General features: G+C 39.8%; 2 protein-coding genes and 1 pseudogene across 2 annotated transcripts; 1 reads left to right on the top strand and 2 right to left on the bottom strand.

Moving 5' to 3' along the window:
- Window positions 1–1,606: 1,606 nt before the first annotated feature.
- On the bottom strand, window positions 1,607–3,235 carry LOC143584091 (expansin-A15-like). Its single transcript, XM_077066227.1, has 3 exons — window positions 2,942–3,235; window positions 2,535–2,847; window positions 1,607–1,924 (listed from the first exon to the last, which is right to left on the bottom strand). Exons 1-3 carry the CDS (start codon window positions 3,180–3,182, stop codon window positions 1,618–1,620), a joined length of 861 nt encoding a protein of 286 aa, XP_076922342.1. The 5' UTR covers window positions 3,183–3,235; the 3' UTR covers window positions 1,607–1,617.
- A 5,946-nt stretch (window positions 3,236–9,181) lies between these two features.
- Window positions 9,182–13,859, bottom strand: LOC143584084 (butanoate--CoA ligase AAE1 pseudogene; annotated as a pseudogene).
- Window positions 11,257–11,833, top strand: LOC143584086 (glycosyltransferase BC10-like). Its single transcript, XM_077066225.1, has 4 exons — window positions 11,257–11,379; window positions 11,456–11,536; window positions 11,635–11,676; window positions 11,756–11,833. Exons 1-4 carry the CDS (start codon window positions 11,287–11,289, stop codon window positions 11,831–11,833), a joined length of 294 nt encoding a protein of 97 aa, XP_076922340.1. The 5' UTR covers window positions 11,257–11,286.
- Window positions 13,860–23,571: the final 9,712 nt, after the last annotated feature.

Raw genomic sequence — 23,571 nt, 5'->3', positions numbered from 1 at the left:
GGTATTGGAGAAACATGGTTCTGGGTATAGAACCGGTTCCGGTTTTCGGGTATTACCGGGTATAAATCGGGTACAGCTCCGGGTACGGGTTTTGGTACTGAAATGCATACCCTATCCGTACCCTACGGGTAGGGTCGGGTAACGGGTTCGGGTATCAAAAACCCGGGTATTAAAAAAACCGGTTCCTGGTATTTTTTTCGGGTCTGGTTCCGAATTCGGGTTTTTTGTGCACCTCTAATTTTATGAATTGACTGGCATGGTTGACAAAAGATTGTTTCAAATGATAATTATATTTTCATAAATTTTTTAAAATACATATGAAAGGTGACCAAACTAAATTGGGCGGGGTTTGTTAAAATTGAGCAAATAAAGTTTAAATCCACTTTTAGTTAATTATAGTCAAATAGATGTGTACTTGTTAAAGTTAAGAGTAATTAGAGTTCAACTGGCTAAGAAATTGTTAAAATTATTAGTAGATAAATGGATCGGTTAAATTTGAGTAAATAAGTTTAAATCCACTTCTAGTTATAGATAGATAGATAGATGTCTGATTGTTAAAACTTAGAGTAATTAGAGTTCAACTGACTATGAAATTTATAAAGTTAACCTATAAGTGGATCGACTATTAATTGTGTTCAAAGAATTTGAATTTCTTTCAACTATGCTATTAATAATAAATGTTATTATTTTTCTTTAATAATATTATTATACCTAATAACATTTTCAGAAAGGTAAATAGTTGTGATTCACTATTAGTCCAAGTGGACTTCATCTACGGGGCCAAAATACTGTCTTTTTTCTTAAAGCAATTTAATCTATACAATAAAACTTTAATAAGAGTCATAATACAGCTCTTCTAAGTTTTATAAACTTGTTCTTTTCTTTTTAGCAAATATATTTTGTTAATGTTTTTTTAATAGCTTGATAACTCAAAGTTCAATAGTTAAAATGATGTTTTGTATGATTTACTTTTTTCATATAGTTATTTTTTAATACTTTAGACATGTTTATTTAACTGTATTATTTGCTTATTTTACCATCGTTTAGGTTAATTATGTCAACTTATCGGCATACGAGGTAACAAGTGCTATCGTCGGCTCATCACCATATAGCCAAACATCACACACTAGTTGATAACAAAGTACACGATGCATCAGCATTTGAACAATGTTCTTAGTATTACTACATTAAGTGCATTAGACCCGCATGCAATAATAAATAGACAATAAGCCAAGACACGTGTCCGTTTTTTGTCACAGAAGAAGGTAGTGAGATTTCACAATAAAACAGTTTGCAGGCACCATTGATTATCAAATACACAGAGAAACAAGCGGTGTGGCATGCCACCCATTAACACACACTCTGACTCACTCAGTCAGCTGCTGTTTTTTACACCAACTTTAATGTGAAATGAAGCCCGAGGCTTTCAATTTCACAGTCGAAACCCTGAACCCTAAATGTTGTTGCCGTATTCCATCTCTCCCCGCCATAAAAAACGGAAGAGAAGGATAACCCGGCAACCCTAAATCCTAAACTAAACCACAAACAACTACGATAACATAAACCACCCGAGCTCACAAAAATACGAGCTCTTTTAATGGGTGTTTGACGAAATATCTAAGTGAATTGTCCACCGGTGAATGTCTGCCCGAACGACCAACGGGCCGGGACCGCGTTGTTGCAGATCACAGTGCGTCCGTCACTAGTTGTCACTTTGAAAGACAAAGCTTGACCGTCGAGATTCGAGTTGCTCTGCCAGTTTTGACCCCAGTTTCTTGACATCGGTACCCACCCGGTCTTTGAGCCTTTGATTGCGACTGCGGTTACATCCCCGGCTCCTCCTACGTTTGTTATCAGCACCAAATTGAAGTATGCGTGCCCATTAACTGTGAACCTGATTCCCCCTTTCTTCATACATGGTACCCTGACAAAAACACACAAGATTTACTAATATTCGGGGTTTGCACTCTTCAGTTTTGACCTAAAACCCGGCTTTTTTGAATTTTTGAAAACCGTTATCTTTTGGCCTTTTCACTTTTGGGTTACGTTTCAGTTTATTATCTGAGCTTCAAAATTATGGACCAAAAATAGTTTTTGTCCCAAAGTAATAAATATGGACCTAATAATTAACAATTAATTGATTATTATACATTTAAGAAAATATTTTAGTTATATATTTATTAAAAATTACTTAAAATAAAAAATGAAAAACTATAAATTTGGTTCAGTTTTTTTATTGTAGTACATGAAAAACCGAGCCATAAGTTCAGTTTATACAAAAACAAAAGCAGGTTTTTGTTGCGGTTCGGTTTTCCGCTTATTTTGCTTTCCGTTTAGTTTCTTTTGAATTGGGTTTGCTATCCAAAAGGGTTGCGACGCAGCTTGTAGCACGTTTACCTATTTCATTGTAATCTTTTCGATGTTTTTTATATAATAGTTACATGCTTATTTTGTCAAATTGCACTAAAAGCAGGAGAATGCATTACTGTAACCAATATTGTGCTTTTTTTATTATATATGAACAAATTTACTACCTTTTGTAATGGACAGGAACAATTCCAGCTTTATACTGAGCAATTTGCTGAAATACAGGCTGAGATAGGTCAAAATGATGTTGTGGAGGGTTACACCATCCTCCATCATTGTTAGGTAAAGCATTATTTGGAGGACAGAAGTTAGTTGCAGTGACTGTTATAGAACCAGGGTGACACTGTTTCTGGTCACCTGCACATTTGATTTCAAAGCAAGCTCCACAACTCATTCCATTGTTGAATAGTGCAGTACTTAATGCTGCTGTGTTTGTACCATACCCTTGGCTATATAAGTTCCCATACCCACAAGCCCCACCTGAAATTAAAACAGTTTCATGTTAACTTATAATATACAAATAATAAAATAAAACAGCAACATATTTAATTGTTAAAAAGAGTTTAGTTTTTACCCATAGTGCCAGAAGCATCACCACCTCCATAGAAGGTAGCATGAGCATCAATCCAACCACCATTGTTGCCTTGGACAAAGCATGTCATTGACAGAAGACACACTGCTAAAACAACAATTGTAGTCATGTTTTTTTCTACACAATAACTAATGGTGATGAATGTGAAGAATTGGGTGGGATGTGAAGGGTGGTTGAGGTGGGAATAAATAGATGGTTGAGAGGGGTAATTTAGTAAAATCATGTGAAAAGATATATATTTTGTTTTGCTTTTGTTTGTGAAGCTAAACACGTTGTGGGAGGTGAGAGCTTGTACCGTGTAGGTGTAGCAACATGAAATCGCCAGCATGTTATAGTAGGGTCACAACATTGTATCAAGACAGATTTCATTTCATAGGTGAATATAACTTTTAGCACAACAAATATAACATGTCTTTTTTTATTTGTAATGTTGGCTATTTACGAGTTTTATAATATTATATTATATATTATGGTAACATTAAAGTAGACAAATGGGTATTAGTTCGTTCCTTTAATACCAAAGGCTAATTGGTCCAATGCCACAGTGATCCTAGTGTCTGGAGCTCTACTGTTAAGAAAAAAGGTCGTTCGTTTGATGTTTTTTGGTTTGATTTTTAACATGTAAGTATGTAGCATTGGAGGATGTGGTGAAGACGGTTAACAAACATTGGAAGTAACAATCGAAGGATAGGGTAATGTGTAAACAAGTTTCCTAGAGGAAAACAAAACACGGAAAATTTTGACTTTGAAAAGTCAATTTCAAATTTTAAGTTCACATGGGTCTACTCTAGCTATTTCGAAAGATGTGATTTTGTTTTTCAAAATCAGGTATTGGGTTTTCATTCACGGGTATTCGGAGATGTTGTTGTCTTTGATGGTCAAGACTTTGATCAAAGTGTATTTTTAAGTTGATAAATTATTAAAAAGTGTATGTGATGCAATAAGTGTTAACTCTTTAAACATATATAATACTATAATGGCTATTAACTCTTTAAACAACTAATTAAGTGACTTTATTTTGCTTGCAAATAATTGCCCTTTTGGTGAGAGTTGTGTTACAAAACACTTTTAAGATATCTTTGAAAATCTTGTTTGATAAAGCTTGTTAGCCCAGATGGATCAAACAATCAGATTAAACGAACGAACGAACAAACAAACAAACACGAGATATTGGGGTGACAACTCTTGACTCTTTTCATATAATCAAACGAACTTATCAAACGAATATCATGAACATAACAAACTTGCATGGAGAATAGACTCCACTTGACTCACACACATAAAACTAATAATCTAGACCATATTTATAGATCTACCAAACTTGCTCTCCAAGCCAAACCTAACTTGGAAACCAAGGCAAACTTATTCTAGAACAAACCATAATATTCTTACCATACTAAACAAATATTAATATAAAACTTAATAAAACAAACCCCCAAACTTTAATAACTTAACAAATCAAGATTAAGTCTTCATTCACCCCCTTAATCTTGAATTGTTCCTCTTCTCGCTTTTATTCCTTCTTTTCAATTGACCATAACATACTTGCTTCACCGGTTCCTCAAACTAAGCATTCGTTCCTTTCGTGCTTAACTTTGAAGACACATTGCTACTTTCTTTCCCGACTCGCTTTTTTTCATCAACTCGTTCTTGACCAATACTTTCACGAACTCCAAACAATTTTTTTAGAATCGTTCCAAACCGGATATTCTTCACTTTCATAATCGGTTTCACGTCATAACGGTCTTTCTTGTCAACTTCAAAGTTGTTAGGATTAAAACATACCTGAAGCTTGATGTTGTATGTCCTATTCAGATTTCTCTTAACCTTCATCAACAATCTCTTTTTCTGATCATATAGCCTCAATATCCCATTGGCTATTTCAATCTTATATCCTTCTTCATCCAACTGACCCAAGCTAAGAAGATTTGTCTTCAACTTAGGCATATAGAAAACATCACAAAATGTTTTCTTTTCACCAGTCTTACTTACCACAGTCACATTACCTTTACCTTTACCTTTGATTTCAATCTCGGATCCATCACCAAACTTCATTTGACCCGAAACTCATTCATTTAAGGTGGTAAAAAAACTCTTTCTTTCCTGGCATATGATGACTTGCACCAATGTGGCACCCCTTCAAACCAGGGTATTGTTCGTACGACTTTAATCAATAATTAAAAACGAAACATTTATAAGATGTTTACTAATAATAATAATAATAATAATGGCTGACAAGTATCTAAATAAAATCTTCATAAGACCTTTCCATCTTGTTTATCTATCGGCTGACACAAGCTACCACCACCATCCTTTTATTTCTTTGTTTCTACATTTCAAACCTAATACCACACTCAACAAGATATGACCAAGGATGGGATAATATAAAAACAAATCTTGCAATGATACCTTTGTTCCTATAATCATCTCAACACTACAACTCTAACACACAGCATACAACTCCATCACTCCCTCTCTGCTCTTTGTCTTGCACATGCTACACCAACCCATCTTTACGACACCAACCAGCATGCCACTGCCCCCCCCCCCCCCCCACCAACACCACCGTAGTACACCACCTCCAACTACCATTTCCACCACTCCAGCAGCAAATACCCCCGCCACCATCACCCTTGGCCCTTACGACAGTAACAAAACTCACCTCCACCTCAAACGAGCCACCATACCCCCACCCCAAAGTACCACCGTCATCAACTGGCACATTATTAATCTCCCTTCTCCGGTTTTCTACTTGATCGGACACGCACACCACATCATTATCCTCAACCCACCAAAGTCATAATGAAGTCCAAGTGTTGCTAGGAGACTACAAGTTGGTGGTAGCTAGCTTAAAACTTTCTATTCTTACCTCTAAACACGTTCTATCACTAAGTGAGAAATTACTTCCCTAAACTATATCTTTACAAATATATAATTAGTGTTTTTGCTAAAATCATCACCCAAATAATAGATCTACACGTTAGAAATCTTTGGCTAAAATTAATCTGGAAAAATGAAAGGATTATTTTTTGTTATAAAGACTTGGATTTTAAACTGTATACGATATTATAAATTTTGTGCTTGGTAAACAAAAATGGTTTATAAATACGGTTTTCAAAACTGGTTGTTTAAATAATTTCAACAACATTATTTTGTATAAGGTATATAACTTTTAAACCATTTTCTAAGGATTTATGGTAAGAATTGGGGACTACTATAATAATATATAAAAGTCTTAACTTATGTTATATGATTTTCCGGAAACATACGAAAATATGACAAAATGAACTTAAAATGGACTAACGTAACATTTTAGAAATAATTAGATGAAACGATAAACCGTAGTGTTTTTACATAAACCGACAGGCTGTAACTAAAACATATATTTAAATAAGTATGTGTGTGTATACATATATTATTCAAAGATGTATTATACTCGAAAGAGATAATATTCGCTTATAAAACTGGCACGATCTTTACACAAAATAAACATGGTATTTTATATGAATCTAATATATATTTCAAAGAAGTAAGGACAAAACTTACCACCAAACACAATAGCCATAAATCTAACATGTTGGGTGAACACATTTCATAAATAGAGTTGTTCAATAATAATATCTACGCGGTATTAAAGTAATCTATCACATGCTTGGTCACATCTAGGCTGGTAGTTCATCAGGACTATGTATTATCCGACGCTCATTGATCACAATTCACAAGGTGAGTCCCACGGCCCCTTTTTTATGTAACTGTTTTGAAACTCTTGGGGGAGAATGCATGGAGAAACACATGTACGGAAACGAGTAGAAACGCGGTCTCATTTTGTTACATGGGTTGGAAACAATAATGCATCCAAAGTCCCCTAGAATCTATGATCATTAACTATTGTAGACGTGGCCAATGTGAATAGTACTATTCGGGATTAACACACCCCACCCGTGGTTAGTCGCACTAACTTAGATTGGAGGTCTGGCGGGTGATATTTGTCCAACAGATGACTTCGATGTTTTCGCATTAGAACATCAAGAGGGGCGCTCATAGAAACGCTGTTATGTCTTGATCATAGGGCTCATGGTAACTATTTGAGGAATTGTCTACATAGGACAATGTCGGTCGACTCGTTGAAGCACATATTTTAGATGTCATATAAACCTTTGAAACTCTCCAACAATTTTTGTTGACAGCTTTATGCATCCAATCTCAGGTAATTAATTGAAGCATTGGAAACACATATGGAGTCATACGCATGTAAAGGCATTTTGATGAAGTATTTATTGTATAGTCTATAAATAGTGACTATGATCCATGACGTCATCACGCCCCCGCATTTCTGGGGTGTGACAATTGTCTAATTATCACGTTCCTTCATTCTTTTCACCCTTTTTAAACACACCAGGGATAACCCTCCCTTCATTCAAACTTACTTTCTATATTGAACAAACTGCCATGAACAAAGAAGGATCAATATCAGCTTCTTTCTTTGTCAAATTCACTTCTTCATTCTCCTTTCTAGGCTCTTTACATTCGTTCAAGTAGTGTCCAATCTTATCACAGTTGTAGCACGTTACATACTTCCTTCTATCTTTCCATACTTCAAGGTTCCTTTTCCGGTGTTCAACCCGTTCATCATTCTCACGTTCATCATTCCGTCTTGGATTCCCTCTTCCTCGTCCATTGTGTCTTCCAAGGCCTCTACCACGCCCTCGGTAGTTTTCAACTTTCTTTTCAGTTTGGATGAACATGAGCTTACTTTGGGATGAACTTCCATTCACATTCTTGAACTTGTTTCTTTCTTTATATGCCTTTAAACGCCCATCCACATTTTCAAACGCCATTGTTTCGATGTCCGCTAGTAGCTCCATCGAAGAAAAAACAGGTAAATATTTATCCGGCATAGAGTTCAAGAATTTTCTTACCGAAACCTCTTCTTCAAGTACAACTCCCAAGATCTTGTACTTTGACTATATCCCACCCAACTTCGCTGCATAATCATCAATACTTTTTGTCTCCCCCATCCTCAATCCATCTAACTCAACTCTTAGCATTTGAACACGAGCTTTCTGAGTTCTTTTTGCACCAAGATAACGAACTCTTAACGCTTCCCAAACATCTTTTGGTTCTGAATACTTAGCCATATGAAGCATCACGTCTTTAGGTAGGGTTTGACATATGAACCTCAACGCTGTGTACATCTTCCTTTCATCTACAGCTACGCCGACCGTAGGTTCAACAAATTCCTATCTTAGCTTGTGAGCTCGTATTAGTCGACCATACTTTGTAGTTCGATTTCATCAATACTGGAAGTCCCCCAGTCATCATCGTGTCTTTCCTATCTTTACTTTCTTTTCCCGTTTGCTATTTTAGTAGAATTGATTCTCGATCTCGAAACCAATCTCCAATAAACAACCAAACACCACAAACTTCTCTTTAAATCATCAAGAACAACATTCTTGATTGCTCGAATATAATCTTGCTAAATACGAACTTGCTTTTGAAACATGGATTCAAAAACTGAACCTGCTGCCTTATTGCAATTATTGTTGTTAAACGAGACAACTAAATTATGCGCAAGAAAAATTAATTATTTTGTGCAAAACAAATTTGTTCTTGAACTTCTTCAAATTAATGACAAATGCTTCAAGTTGAATAAATGTGCGCCAAATTAAATAAGATGCGAGTTACTTGCTTTCCTTATTTTTCCTTCACTTACTTTTGAAGCGTGCCTGAAAGGTTGCTTGCTTTTTCCAAATAAATTACTTATTCAAAAATTAACAGAAACTAATTTGCTTCTTTTTTCCATTTTCGATGGTAGAAAATTATTTTCTGTCGGAATTTTTTCTTTTCACCAAAACTTTTTCAAACAACTGGTGTATAACAAGCCTAAGCTTTGATACCAGTTTAGGCTCTGATACCAATTATTGGCCCAGACGTGTCAAACAATCGGATCAAACGAACATAACAAACTTACATGGAGAAGAGACTCCCCTTGACTCAAACACATAAAACTAATAATATAGACCTTATTTATATACCTACTAAACTTCCTCTTCAAGTCAAACCTAACTTGAAAACCAAGGCAAACTTATTCTAGAACAATCCATAATATTCTTATAATACTAAACAACTATTAATATAAAACTTAACAAAACAAACCCCAAACTTTAATCACTTAACAAATCAAGATTAAGTCTTCAAAGATCTATAGCTTTTTATTTTTCATCACAACCTTTTTGCCTTCTCCCTCAACGCAGACTTGTTTATTTTACCAGTCGAACTTCGTGGCAAATCTTGAAAAATCACAGTTCGAGGTGCCATATAATGTGGCATATGATCTCGACAATACACAATAATTTCTTCAGCATCAACATGAACGCCTTGTTTCAACTTCACAAATGCACACGGGGTTTGACCCCAATGATCATCCGGCCTCCCCACAACTACTGCTTCTAGAACCGCTTCATGCTTGTAAATAACAGATTCAACTTCAATGGTGGATATATTTTCACCACCAGATATTACAATGTCGTTTAAACGATCTTTAACTTCTATATACCCGTCTTCATGTATGACCCCAAGATCCCCGCTTCTAAACCACCCTCCAGCAAAAGCCTCTTTGGTTGCATTAGGATCCTTCAAGTACCCACTCATGATCGTATTACCTCTGAACATAATCTCCCCTATTGATTTCCAGTCACATGGCATACTCTCCATTGTAATGGGATCCTTTACATTTACGTCCTCCACACCGAAATGTTACACTCCTTGTCGTGCTTTAAGTTTTCCTTTTTCTTCAATAGACAGTAACTCCCACTCAGGTTTCCACAAACACCAAGGGGGTGTTTGGTAGAGGGAATTGAGAGGTGAGAAATGGAACTGGAAAGAATTCTCTTGTTTGTTTATGAAAGAAAGAGATGAGAAATGGAAATAAACCATTTCCATTTCTCTGATTTTGTTTCTCTGCAAAAAGCGGAGAATTCACTCTCTCACGCCTCTTCCTCACTCTCTCCAACGATCCTATTATTGTTCGGCTTTGTTGTTTTGTTCATCAATACATAACGTGATCAAACATCCTCCTCTATAAAGGTCCAAACAGATTATCGATTGCTATCCAAACGCTAGCTCAATCGAACCAGAGCTCACAGTCAATTGACCGATGGCGATGCGTGATTTAGTCACCGGCGGTGCGGCGTGTGCCGTACCTGGCTCTTCTTCGTCGTCAAATCCGCTCGGTGCTCTTGCGAACGCGCTAATTGGCTCTTCGTCTCAAAAGGTACGGCTTATTTGCCGTTAGTTTTGACCTAATTGGAGTTAATTATGTTGAATTGAATCGTGATGTTAGATAGAAATCATAGCAGATAGTTATTAGTTATTTACTTATTCAAGCTGTTGTAGTCAGGTAGTTGTTATTACTTATTATTGTTATTATTGGAATTGGATTATGTTTATGATGTTTAACTTGACTATACATGAGCTTGGCGAATTTTGACCTAATTGTGCTTAATTTGTTGATTTCAATCGTGAAGTTTGAAATGGTTAGGTAGATAGTTATTTACTTATTCAAACTTTTGTAATTAGGTTATTTAATTATTATTGTTGTTGTCAGAATTGAATTATATTAGTGATGTTTAACTTGATTGTACTCGAGCTTGAAGATGATTGCTGAAGCAGAATTGAGTTGTATTTATTGAGTTCTGTACTCGTCCAAAAGCTTATCGTTAGATTGTTCTATTATTTTGACCTGAGTGTACTTAATTATGTTGATTTTAATCATGAAGTTATTTAGTTGTTCTAGCTGTTATAGTTAGGTTATTCTAATATTATTAGAATTGAGTTATCTTTATGATGTTTAATTTGACTGTACATGAGCTTGGAGATCATTGATTAAGCAGAATTGAATTGTATTCGTTGATATTGTATTCATCCAAAAGCTTATCGTTAGGTTGTTCTATCTATTATTATTGTTATTATTATCGGATTTGAATTATGTTTATGATGCTTAATTTGATTGTACATGAGCTTGGAGATCATTTCTAAAGCATAATTCAATTGTACTGTACATAATTTGTGGTTCTATTGCTGTTAATTTTGACCTAATTGTACTTAATTATGTTGATTTCAATCGTGAAGTTAGAAATCGTAGGTAGATAGTTGTTTAGTATTCGAGCTGCTTTGAATAGTTAGTTAGTTTATTTGACACCAGAAAATCATAAACAAACGTAGGTTGCCCAAATACTCGAAACTGATTATTGCAACTTGTAGTTGAAGTAATCAGATAATTACTTCCATTCAAACACCTAGTATAAACTGTTGTTGATCTGGGCTTTATGTGTTTTAGCTTTCTTGATATGAAAGAAGGTCGCTACAATCCTAGGATGTCTTCTGTTATACCAATGGGGAAATGGCGAAAAGCCTCACAGGTTGAACCATATTTTTATCACATTTTGTCTTATGCAATTTTGCCTTAATTTGGCTCCTTTTAATTGAACTTTTCAGTGGATTGCTTTAATTAGAAGCCATGCAAAAGTTGTAGCATATGACGGCATCGTATTTCCAGTTTTTAAGAAGTTATGTAAGGTTTGTATTTCCATTTTTGTTATAACATCAGAAAAGGACAACATATGAACATATTGGTTTTTATTTGTTACTAACATTATTTTTTTAATGTTTTTCAGAGACGTCCACCCTTAGATTATAGTAAAGGAAAACAGAATTATGTAAGTTATTACATTTTCTTGAAATCATTTTAAGGTCAGCCTAAAACTCAATTGTGATTTTTTTTTTCAAAATATGCAGAAACTTCAGAAGCAGCGTAATTGCATTCCTGATGAGCATTATGTGCAGACATTACTTGCAGTAAGAAACATTTTTTAATTTCTTATGAAATCTTATTTCCCTTTATAATAAGGTTTAAATTGTGTGTCCTAAGATGAATGATCTCGAGGGAGAGCTTGAAAGTCGAACTGTGACATACACTTCATGGATCCAGTCCGCCACAAACATGGAAACGAGAAGCTGGCATCCTGTAACCTATAACTATGCAAGTGCCAACCCTCAACAAATCCAAAGAATCAAGGTTATATATTGTATGTTTTTCTATCATTATTCATTTTGCTTAAAATGGCGAAACCACTTATATATATTGCAATTGCAGGATATAAACCATGTGTATTATGAGACTGAACACCGAACAGAATGGTGTAAGACTAATGGAATATTGGTCCCCTGTTTTCTGTTTGCTCGCAAGTTCTCTAGAGACGGGGCCATGCGGCTTCTGGCTGAAGGGAATTTTGATGCATCTGCTCTGCAACATACGACTCCATGACTGGTAGGAAATATCTAGATTGAATAGCAATTTGTCATCATAGATACAGTGTATACACAGTAACTGTCTAAAAATAGATGTCATTAAAATGACTTGTTCTCCCATCTTCAGGCATGTTTCTTTGAAAACGAACACGTTGTTGTAAAATGAATAATAAGTGACTAAGCCCAAAAAAACGGGCTGGTGTTGCCATTGTGCAAAACCAAATAAGTTTTGTAAGTGGATGGTATCTTATGAAGTGTTTGTATTATTTCTTTCTTTTTACTGGATTCGGTTGGTAATCACCTCATCCGTGCATAGCGTTAACTGTTATAATTCTCAGTTTATTTCCTATGTACCAAACAAGAGAAATGATTCTCAGCTATATTTCTTTACTGAAATCTCTGTACTACCAAGCAGAACAGTCAATTCTCATTCTCCAGAACAATTCCCTTTCTCTGCAATTCCATTTCTCTACAATTCCATTCTCTGTACCAAACACCCCCCAAGTTCCTAGCCCATACGTCTCAGTGAGACCATAAGCGTGAGATACGCAAAACCCTAGCTCTTCTATCTTGGATATAACCGTCGAAGGTGGTGGTGCACCACCGGTCATGATATGAACACGATGTGGAAGTTTCCCAACAGAACTTGCAATCATGTTCAACACAGTAGGAGCTCCACCCATATGCGTAACCTTATGAAGGACTATGTTGTCAAATATATGCTTGGGATCAACACCTCGTAGGCAAACGTGGGTCCCACCAACCACCGTGAGCCCCCACGATAAGCACCATCCGTTACAGTGAAACATAGGCACCGACCATAGGTACGTAGGCATCTCTCCCATACCCTGCATGAACACACATGCAAGTGAGTTGAGATAAGCACCCCGATGACTATAAACAACCCCTTTTGGCTTTGATGTAGTTCCTGACGTGTAACATAAACCAATAGGATCGCATTCGTCATGCGGCCGAATTATGGAGAATCCAGCATCTCCACTCTCTAAAAGACTCTCATATTCGTATTCATTTTCGCATTCACAAATAGAATCTAGTTCGGGTATTATGACAAGAAGAGGGGGTTGTTTTTAATAAGATGGATAGCTTCTTTGGCAAGTTGAAGTAGTTGGTAGTCAACAAAGAGTACTTTGGGTTCTAGTTGTCTAAGAATGGTTGCGATTGTGTTTGGATCAAGACGCGTGTTAAGAGGGCAGATAATGGCTCCAGCCATTGGAATTGCAAAATGAAGTTCCACCATTGCAGGGATGTTTGGTGCTAGTGTGGCTACAATGTCGCCACGAGAAACCCCCAAGTGGTTAAGAGCATATGCGAGCTTAACACACCTTTGATGGGTTTCTCCCCATGTGTACTTAATATTGTGCCCATAAACCACAGAGGGTCGGTCTATGTAAACTTGGGCCGCTCGCTCCAAGAAGCTAATAGGTGATAAAGGAACGTAATTTGCTGTTGATCGGACCACTCCTTCCAGTTTTACTGAGGGATGCATAGATTCGGTAGATACTTGGGGCAAGCTCTCACATCGAAGCTTGTAACAAGTGCGTAGGTTGGTGTTGATGAACATCTTGTTCATGGTGGTAACCTGGTGCGAAGAACATAATTTGTATGTTTTAGCGAGTGGTGCGGACCAAATTTGAATAGTGTGATAGCCACCAAATCTATAGTTTGCATCAAGATTTTGTAACCTCATGGTTACTTTTAAAAATATGAATTGGATAATATTAAGGAAATACAATGCATGTATTTATAATAATAATAATAATAGACAATTAAAGATGCATGGAAATTCTCTAGCTAGCTAGCTTAGCTCGGGTCTGCCCACCCTTTTAAAATGGATTGTCATATTTTTATCTGCTAACTACACATAGCTAATGAACTATTGTAGAACATCATCTTTAGGCTATGCGTAATGGGGCGATATTGGACGATTTTTCAGGGTAACACACCCCACCCCCCCCCCCCCCCCGGCTATAAGAAGGGGGAGGGGGCGATATGAACTTGTCGCCTAGTGATGAACGAAAATAATCTACCTATACTAATAAAAGAAAATAATGAGGATGACGTGGTAGTTTCATATTCTTTCTTGACTAAATTTTCCCGCTCAAATTCCTAATATCTATTTATAGACATTCTAAGAACTTTCTATATAATAAATAAAGATTATATATTTTAAAATTGGACAATTCCTTATATAACAAATAACTTGGACAATTCCTTATAAAACAAATAACGTTTGATGCAATTTACATGTGAAAATATAAACCTAAAATTGGAATTGAAATATTTAACCAATTTCAATTTTAATTCATAATATATAATAATGTCATGCATAATAATATAAAAAAAAATGTACCAATAATAATATACGATTTCTTAGATTACGTGTACATTTAAAAATTAAATCATTTTCCTTAATATCTTAAGTTTTTTAAGCATCTATATTTTGTAACATAACAACAAAAACATGTATAAAAATATGTTATATAATTTAAAAAATCTTTTCATATGTAAAAAACGGATTTACATAAAAAAAAGAATTTTAGGAATTTATGACATTAATAGCTGATCAATCAAATATTTATTCAATATAACCAAATTTGAATTGTTTCTAAAAATTATATTTAGTTTTTTTATTTGTTTCAAATAATTTATTGTATTAATTTGTACATTGATAAATTTCGTATAATACATGGGTTCTAAAGCTAGTAATATGATAATAAATGACCGTTGGTAGCCCTACAGGTATGAAAATCTCCCCTACAACACCATTACACCCCTAAAATGAAAATTGTCTATTTGATGACGTGATGTCACAAATCAAAAATCCGTCCCATTTTATAGTCCACCACTATACATTGTCTTAATGACAACACTCATTTTTCAATTATCCTAGATCGTTTAGAAAATAATAATAAATAAATAAAACATGAGTTATACTTTTAAAAAACTAAATCAAAAATAAATCGTCATTAAAAACAAAGAATTACATAAATAAAACTTAAAAAAAATCAGCGGGTATCTATCAGTGCTAGATTCGACCTGGAACCACTTCCTCTCGATACATCTTGTTTTGTGTCGGCTCATGTTCTCTTGCTTCCACCGGCATTTGAATTTCCAGAATCCATAGAAATTTTTATGCGTAGAATATTGGTAGAAAAATATATATTTTGATGCACTAAGTTTGTAAAAAGAGTTTGGATATTTAAAGGTTTTAAAAATGTATTTTTATAACTATTAAAGCCTATATAGCCGTTTCCCAACGTTCGATTTGACCAAAACCATCGGCAACAAGTGACTCCACTCACAAGAGCCGCCCCGCCTACCCGCGTGACCGGCGGCAGTGTAGCCGCTGGTCACCTCCCCCCCCCCCCCCCCCCCTTAAGTGTGTGCCATTCTGGATATCTAAAAGAGAATAATTTTTTACTTTAAGAATCATAATATTTGTTCAGGAATATTTCAAACAAATAAAAAGAAATTGCACTAAAAAAATCACACTAGCTTTGCACTTCGCAACAAAGTTGAGAGGTAGTAAGAGCCAGGGCTGGCTCGTGAGCCAGCGAAAACATGTTAGGGCTTTAGGTCCACACTTAATTAAGGCCTCCAAGTTCAAAAAAAATATTATATATAGATATAAAATAAATTCAAAGCAATGTAATGTTTAGTGGTAGGCTTGGTTGTTACTAAAGGTCTAAAGTATAGGTCATGAGGTCAAACTTGTAGTAAACAATTTTTTTTCATAACAATTGTCATAAAAATGCACAAGAATCTTATTTCGATTTAGGCCTCCACATTCGTTGAGCCACCCTGGTTAGAGCTACCCCAGAATCATAGATTCGTCATTGCCAAATCGTTCACGCGTCAACAAGATGAGAAATAGAAAACGTTAAGAAAACCTCAAGAAATAACGTGAAACAAGCACTTGGTATCCTCAAGCAACATTGACACACAACGCAAAATTTGGCACAAGCTATTTATGACTATTTTTTAAGTTATAGACCTTTCAAATTTAAAGTGCCTTTTAAATATAGTGGGTAAATGACCAACCGGGTATAGTGTATAGACCCTTGAGCAGGCTGCAGGGATGCTCCACATCCTCCATGCTTGATTCAAAATTTCAATGCTTTAACTATTTCTTTACTCCTGATTAAAAGAATACTTGTTTACCTTTTTTTCCTGAGGAAGCTAGTAATATAATACTGCTGTTTAATTACAACACACGCATTTTATTTGGTTACATACTGAAGAGGTAGGTCCCAGCAGAGCCCAGTTGGACCCGCAAGACTCACCTTGAAGAGGGACGTCTGCGCAGAAACCAACTGGATCCGCAGGACCAACCATGCTCAGAGACGTGACGTCCTTACGCGCAGTACGCAAGCTGTTCCCGCAGGAAATGCCTCCCAATGGTGAAGGACTCCGCCTGTTCCCGCAGCCTCGGATACAAGCCATCAGGGAAGGCCACCCGCGCAGCAAGGCTACACGCACAAGGCACTTAGCTCTCAATCACTCAGTGTCACCTGAAGGAATGAGCAAAGCCGGGAACAATCCCGCACAAGGGCGGGAGGGGGAATACTCCCGCCCAAATAAGCCAGTCCGTACGATACGGGAAGATCTTCTGTACTGTACCTGACGAGGTATGGGCAAAAGATCTGACTAAAGATACGACAGCTTATTGACAACAGTATGGCGAGCAGCATGCTCCTGTACTGTATGTCACTATTAGCCGCTGCCTACTCACCAACTCCTGCCATACCACGTGCATAGCCGGCAGTTGGTGGAAAAGGAATGGTACACAGCAGGCCTGGTCACTATCAGCCGCTGCCTACCCACCAACTACCAGCAGGGCACGTGCGTAGGCCACTGTTGGTTGAACAGGAATACTATTCAGCCGGCCACACCTGCTTGGAAACCTACCTTCGGCTATAAATACCACAAATGGTATGACCATCTCATCTTATCATATCTTACCATATTATCATCATATTATACCTGATATCTGCTCTAGCAATCTCTTAATATACATTTATATTTAAAGAGCAATCTAGTCTGATTCTCACGCCGGAGGGTGGTCACAAGGAGGAACCCCCCCTTCTCAGTGACAAGCTCACGGTGTCTGTTTTGCAGGTTATCAGAAGAACCATCTACTCTGGGTCTAACCCTTCGTGGGAAACATCTATCTAACCCTCAGGTTACCCGTAATCTGCCCGGGGTCTGGTTAGTGTTTCTTCATTGGCGCCATCCGTGCATACAGCTAGAACTTTATTTTTCTCCAGTTTTTTCAAACTTCTAGAAAGATGGTTAAAGAAACTCCGGTAACCACAACCCCAGCTACTGGGGGGAATACCGGCTACACAGTCTTTACAAACACTACCCCGGTTACCCAAGCCGGGGCAAGTGAAGTAAATTTTACGAACACTACCCCAGTTACCCAAGCTGGGGCAAGTGCAGTAAATGATCGCCCACTGGGATTCACTGATACCCAGTTAGAGAAACGAAGACTCCCCCGCCAAACACTCGATGAAGTTAAGGCATGGGCGGAGGCACGTCAAAAGGAATTCCAAGCTGAGTTGGACGAACGCTTGCGTTCCGTCCAACAGGCTGACGAATTCGAAGAGTACTTGGACGATGACTCGGAGGAATCCGACTCCGACGCGAACCCTCGCCATAGGGCAAAAGGGAAGCATAAGGAAACAGACTCCCAACAGAGAAGGCATTTTGGACAAGCCTTCAAACCAAAAAATACAGGTGGAAGTCCACGTTACTTCTCCAAAACATTCAGACCAAACGTTGCAAATGCGGGAACGTCCAAATTTGCAAAGGACATTGCGGAAGCAATCGCCCCAAAAAGTGCCAAACAAATGTCCAGCATAGGCACATATGATGGTATATCTGACCCAGATGATCATTTGAACAGATTTATAGCGGGGGCAACCGTCAGTAGTTGGACGGAACCTACGTGGTGTTACATGTTCCAAATGACGCTTGTTGGGGCTGCTAGAGCGTGGTTCGATCGTCTACCGGTCAACCACATCTACGACTGGGCAGACTTCCAATAGAAGTTTAGCCAACACTTTAGCCAGCAGAGAAAGTATACCGAAGAGCAATGAACAATCCTCAAATGCATTCGAGAGGAAGATGAATCTTTGCTAGACTTCATCACTCGCTTCAACTCGAAGAAGCTAAGTCTGGGTAACATTAGCGAAGATCTTGTTCGCGCTGCTTTTATTCAGGGCGCGAACAACCCAGAGCTCATCCGCACCTTAACGGGTAAAGATGGCATGCCATCCACATGGGATGCCATCATGACAGCAGCTAAACGCTTTGCGGAAACGGAGAAGCAACTGGGTAGAGATCTCCCTCAGAGCACAAACCTCTACACCCAGAAAACAAGGGAAGACAACGTCCTTACCGCCCGATTAAACAAAAAGCGAAAGCTAGGCATTTGGCAGTCAAGGGTAAACTTTGACACCTCATCCGGCTTGCAACATCGGTTAGGCGGAAGGGATAACGTACAGTCAAACAAGAACTCCAGATGGACGCCGCTCACCAAAAGCGTCATCGAGATATTCGCCACCGAGGAGCTCCCATGGCCAAAGCCTCAAATAATCCGACATCGTCACAATGCTGATCGGAGCAAATACTGTGACTTTCACAGGACGAAAGGCCACAACACTGAAGAATGCATAGACGTAAAGGACATGGTCGAAGCATTTGTCAGAGATGGGACGCTCGCGCACCTCGTGGCGCAATGAACGCTGAGCAGGCTGATGCGTGTAGAACCCCAGCTGGGGAAAACACGAATAAAATTACAGCTTCGATATGGAGACTACATGCTGCGTAAAGAACGAGATCCCGAACCAGGTGCGTATCGGCTCGATGGCACTCCCATCCCAACAACATGGAAGGGAGCTCAGTTACACAGTTTGCATGTAAATCAATTCCAAATTTGTAAAGAAAACGCCAAGAGCCACTTCTAATGGAAATGATTCTCCTTAAAACATCGACGCTGATAATTTTACATTAATACTTTTAACTATCAACACTGATGCCGGTTTTCACCGCATACATGAGTCGTTGCATGGGGAAGGCGGCAAAACCCGCATAAACCCAAAAAACGGCAAACCTTCACGCAGGTCAGTTGAAGGGGAAAAGTTCAGTCATCCCACTAAATGAAAGTGCCGGTCTATCCGCATGAATCATGATAAGAGGAAACTGAACACTAACCTATTAACAACCGCGCGTCGAACGGTTAATTTATTAAACACTAATATGCCGGTTTTCACCGCATAATTACGTGGAAAGTCGTTGCATGGGGAAGGCGGCAAAACCCGCATAAACCCAAAAAACGGCAAACCTTCACGCAGGTCAGTCGAAGGGGAAAAGTTCAGTCATCCCATTAAATGAAAGTGCCGGTCTATCCGCATGAATCATGAGAGGAAACTGAACACTAACCTATTGACAACCGCGCGTCGAACGCTTATTCAAGAAAAATTTCTAACGAAAGGATGAGGAAAACCTACACGCAGGTCAGATATAGGTAAAGTTTAGCCATCCTACTAAGTGCAAGTGACGGTCCTACCCGCACAATCACGAAAGAGGAAGCAAAACTTCACACCTAATATCTGCCACGTTCAAAGGTTAACTTATCCTAAAGACTTAGAAATTTCAAGAAAAGATGAGGAAAACCTACACGCAGGTCAGATATAGGTAAAGTTTAGCCATCCTACTAAGTGCAAGTGACGGTCCTACCCGCACAATCACGAAAGAGGAAGCAAAACTTCACACCTACTATCTACCACGTTCAAAGGTTAACTTATCCTCAGAAAAGATGAGGAAAACCTACACGCAGGTCAGATGGTAAAGTTTAGCCATCCTACTAAGTGCAAGTGACGGTCCTACCCGCACAATCACGAAAGAGGAAGCAAAACTTCAACCTATTATCTACCACGTCCAAAGGTTAACTTATTCTAAACACTTGGAAAATTGCTAATTTAAACTAAAGTATGCAAGTCATATAACGTTTATAAAGCAAGGAATCCAAAGAAAATAGCGGTCTTACCCGCACAAAGATTTATATTTCACAATGATTCATTACAAGAATGGCCGGGTAACTACCCGCCTACAAGAAAATAAATCTATACAAGCTAAATCTATCCTAGCAGTGGGAAGGGATCTTCAGGATCAGGCTTCAGGGCCACTTCCACTTGGACCAGCACCATCATTAGAGCGTGGCAGTTCAAGGAAAGCTTTAAGGATAGCTAGCCCATCATCAGCAGCAGCGACTTCGTTCACCTTCTCCACCACCGGATGCGGGAAGGCGGCGTACTGATTCACTGCTTGGTCGTAAACAGCTTCAGTATCAACATTATACAAAGGGAAGTTGGAAGGCGGAATGCCTTTCTCAACGAACCCTAGACCAAGCAGGAAGCCGACCTTTTCCCCATTTTCGTGAGAAGCGTTGAGGGCTGCGCTCATAGCATCGTCGTAAGATGTCTCTGAGAAGACCCGATGCACAACCTACAAAAGAAAATATACAAGTGTCAAAACCTTTTCTATTTACAAAGAAGAGTAAAGACATGAAAACATACCTGAGACAACGCTTCTCGAAAAAGCCATTCCTTGGCAACCAGAGCTTCTTGGAGGGCAGCTTGAGCTTCGTTACGGGCGCGTACGGCTTCACTCTTGTTGAGGTTGGCAAGCAACACTTCTTTAGTCGCAGCCTCTTCGACGCCCTTTAGCTTCCGCTCAGTATGGTCAAGCACCCCCCTCTGGTCCAAGATCTCCTGGAGCTTTTTGGCGTCTTCCATCGCCAAGGCATCATGAGCCTGCTGGAGAGCCTCTAATTTGGCTTTAAGCTCTTCATTCTCCACGCGTAGAGGCTCAGCAACAGCTTCAGCCTTGGTGGCCCTCTCGGTTGCGTTCCTCGCAGTTTCCTTAGCCAGCCGAAGCTGTTCATTAACAGCTTGGGCAGCCTTGGAACGGGCCTCGAGTCGAGCCTGAACTTCAACCTCGAGGGCCTTGAAGGCCTTCTCCTTTTCCGCAGCCACTGCGGAAAGCCTTTGGTTCTCCTCCGGGACAGCCCGCGCCTGAGCCACTTCTTTAAGGCGAGCTGCTTTTAACTTGGCGTTTTCACGACAAAGCAGCTCGACGCGCGGCTGCATCCGGGCCAGGAGAACCCGAAGCTCATTGGTTAGCCTACCCTCCTGGTAGCTAGCCATGGCTTCCCCCAACGCACCACTGGGAGCAGCGTGACGAGCCCATTCCACGCACTCCACAGGGGTGCGAAGGGTTGTTCCTCGGCGAATGTTCCATCGTGGAACATACACTTCATTGGAATCCGACACTGCAAAAAACATAAAGCAGTTAGGAAAAGATGATAAAAAAATATATATAAAATGAGCCAAAAGAACCCTACGCACCTGTAGGGTCAATAACAGGCCGATAGCCGCCAAACCCATCACCTGAACCCAAGGGAAATCCATCCAAGAGGTCAGGCAGATGGGAAGGTGGCAGAGATTGGCGAGAAGCCCCATGCGTACCTGATGGATCGGCCGTCGTTGCCGATGACGGGGGCATGGTAGCAGCCGCCGCGGTCGCCGCCGCGGAATCCGCAGCAATAGTAACCGCCGGCTCGGTTAAAGATGCTGTAAAAATTGCACTCACAGCCGGCGGTGACGTCATCTCAGCTGGAACAGTCGGCTCAAAGGAGTGAGCAACTGAACCAGCGGAAGCAGGCGCAGACGCCTGGGTCGTCGCCTCAGGTAGGCTGACCAAGCCTACCGTCATTGGCGGAGAGGTACTCCTCTGCGCTCCACCCTGGAAAGAGTCAACATCCACGCATGCGTAAAGAAGAAAAGTGTTGATATTAAGCTATGAAGTTAAAAGACAAGAAATTTGTACTTACGGGTTTTCTTGAGCCTGAAGGTACGGACAGGCGGGGACGAACCCGATGGAGCCGGCCTCTTTGCGCCGGTCACCGTCGTCTTCTTGGGCTCTCCGGAGGTGACAGTCACAGCCTCCGGAGCGGTGGTCTTATCACCACCGGGATTCCCCGCCACCTCTTCGCTCTCGGTCTCCGAATCAGACCGAGGCGCCGGATCGGCAGTGGAGGCCACCTTCTCCTTTCCCTTCCCGCCGGCAGCCTTCTTCTTCCGCACCAACGGAGGACCATCTGCGGATTCCTCATCAGAACATACGATTAGAGGAATTCCAGCAGAGGTTTCAACATTGAGGGGTCGAGGGTTGAATAGCGCCTTACCTGGCCGCCTGGCGCTCAGGATCTCGTGGCCTAGCGGGTAGACCTCCACGAACCGATCCGCAGTTTGTTCTAGGATGGGCAACTCGTTCTCGTCTAGAGCGCGAGTACCCATCCGAGCGGGACCGTCAGCCTCCCGCGGGTTAAGGAGCGACTGCAGGTCGTTCCCCTCTGAAATAAACAGGAAAAAAGTTAGAAGAAATTCAGAATCAACAAAAAGAAACAAAGCATACCGTAAGGAACAGAGTTCGAACCGTATTCGAGGACGATTGGGACCTTTTGCGCATCCGCCTCCTTCCACACCCGGCTCATCCCGAGCATCACCATCCCGGACTCCGCAAACCGGTAAACCGGAGATTGGACCCGGGAAATCTTCGAAAACCATTCCGCCTCCTCGTAGTTGGAGGCGTGAAGGCTAGGAAGTGCTTGCCCATTTTTGAACTTCATGGCAAGGGGGATGGCACGGGGCGGAGATGAAGAAGAACTCCCGCTTCCACGCGCGAAGACTGCGCTCGGTTGCGCAAATCTTTAAACCCTTTATCCGGGTTATCAACGTATACCACCCCTGGATGCACCTCCAAGTGTAGAAGGTCATCAGGCGATCAACATAGGGCTCAATGCCCAGAATCCGGCACACCCACTCGAAGTGCCGAATCTTGGCAATCGCCATCGAATGCACCTCGGTTAGGTGCACACCGTGCCTCTCAAGGACACGGTAAACAAACTTTGTCAATGGGAACCTAAGATTCCCATACACAAAGAATGCAGCATAAACCCCGATCTTGCCTCTGGGGGCATCATACACCGTCTGGTGGGGTTCAGGAAACTCAGGCTCGAGAGACTCGAGCATGAACTTCCTGACGATGTAATGATACAGATCGCCAGGCAGAGCACACTGGCACTCGCCAGCAGTACTCTTGTCATCGGCTGTAGACTCGAGATCACGAGACGACATCTTGCAAAAGAAAGAAGAAAACGATTTCGGGAGAATGCTTGCCTGAAAAGGTGAGTATTCACCGGAAATCGCTTAGAA

Source organism: Bidens hawaiensis, unplaced genomic scaffold, assembly GCF_021521415.1.
Source record: "Bidens hawaiensis isolate Kalapana, Puna unplaced genomic scaffold, B.hawaiensis_p1.1 tig00032806_1, whole genome shotgun sequence".
In the NCBI taxonomy this organism is placed as follows: domain Eukaryota; kingdom Viridiplantae; phylum Streptophyta; class Magnoliopsida; order Asterales; family Asteraceae; genus Bidens; species Bidens hawaiensis.
Note: the sequence above shows the minus strand (reverse complement) of the source record. Positions and strands in the feature narration are given on the sequence as shown.

Coding starts and splice junctions, on each gene's coding strand:
- LOC143584091 (XM_077066227.1), bottom strand. CDS start 3,182: ATGATTTTACTAAATTACCCCTCTCAACCATCTATTTATTCCCACCTC. Junction 2,848..2,941: donor TGATGCTTCTGGCACTATGG/GTAAAAACTAAA, acceptor TTTTAATTTCAG/GTGGGGCTTGTGGGTATGGG. Junction 1,925..2,534: donor GTTCCTGTCCATTACAAAAG/GTAGTAAATTTG, acceptor TGTTTTTGTCAG/GGTACCATGTATGAAGAAAG.
- LOC143584086 (XM_077066225.1), top strand. CDS start 11,287: ATGTGTTTTAGCTTTCTTGATATGAAAGAAGGTCGCTACAATCCTAGG. Junction 11,380..11,455: donor AATGGCGAAAAGCCTCACAG/GTTGAACCATAT, acceptor TGAACTTTTCAG/TGGATTGCTTTAATTAGAAG. Junction 11,537..11,634: donor TTTTTAAGAAGTTATGTAAG/GTTTGTATTTCC, acceptor AATGTTTTTCAG/AGACGTCCACCCTTAGATTA.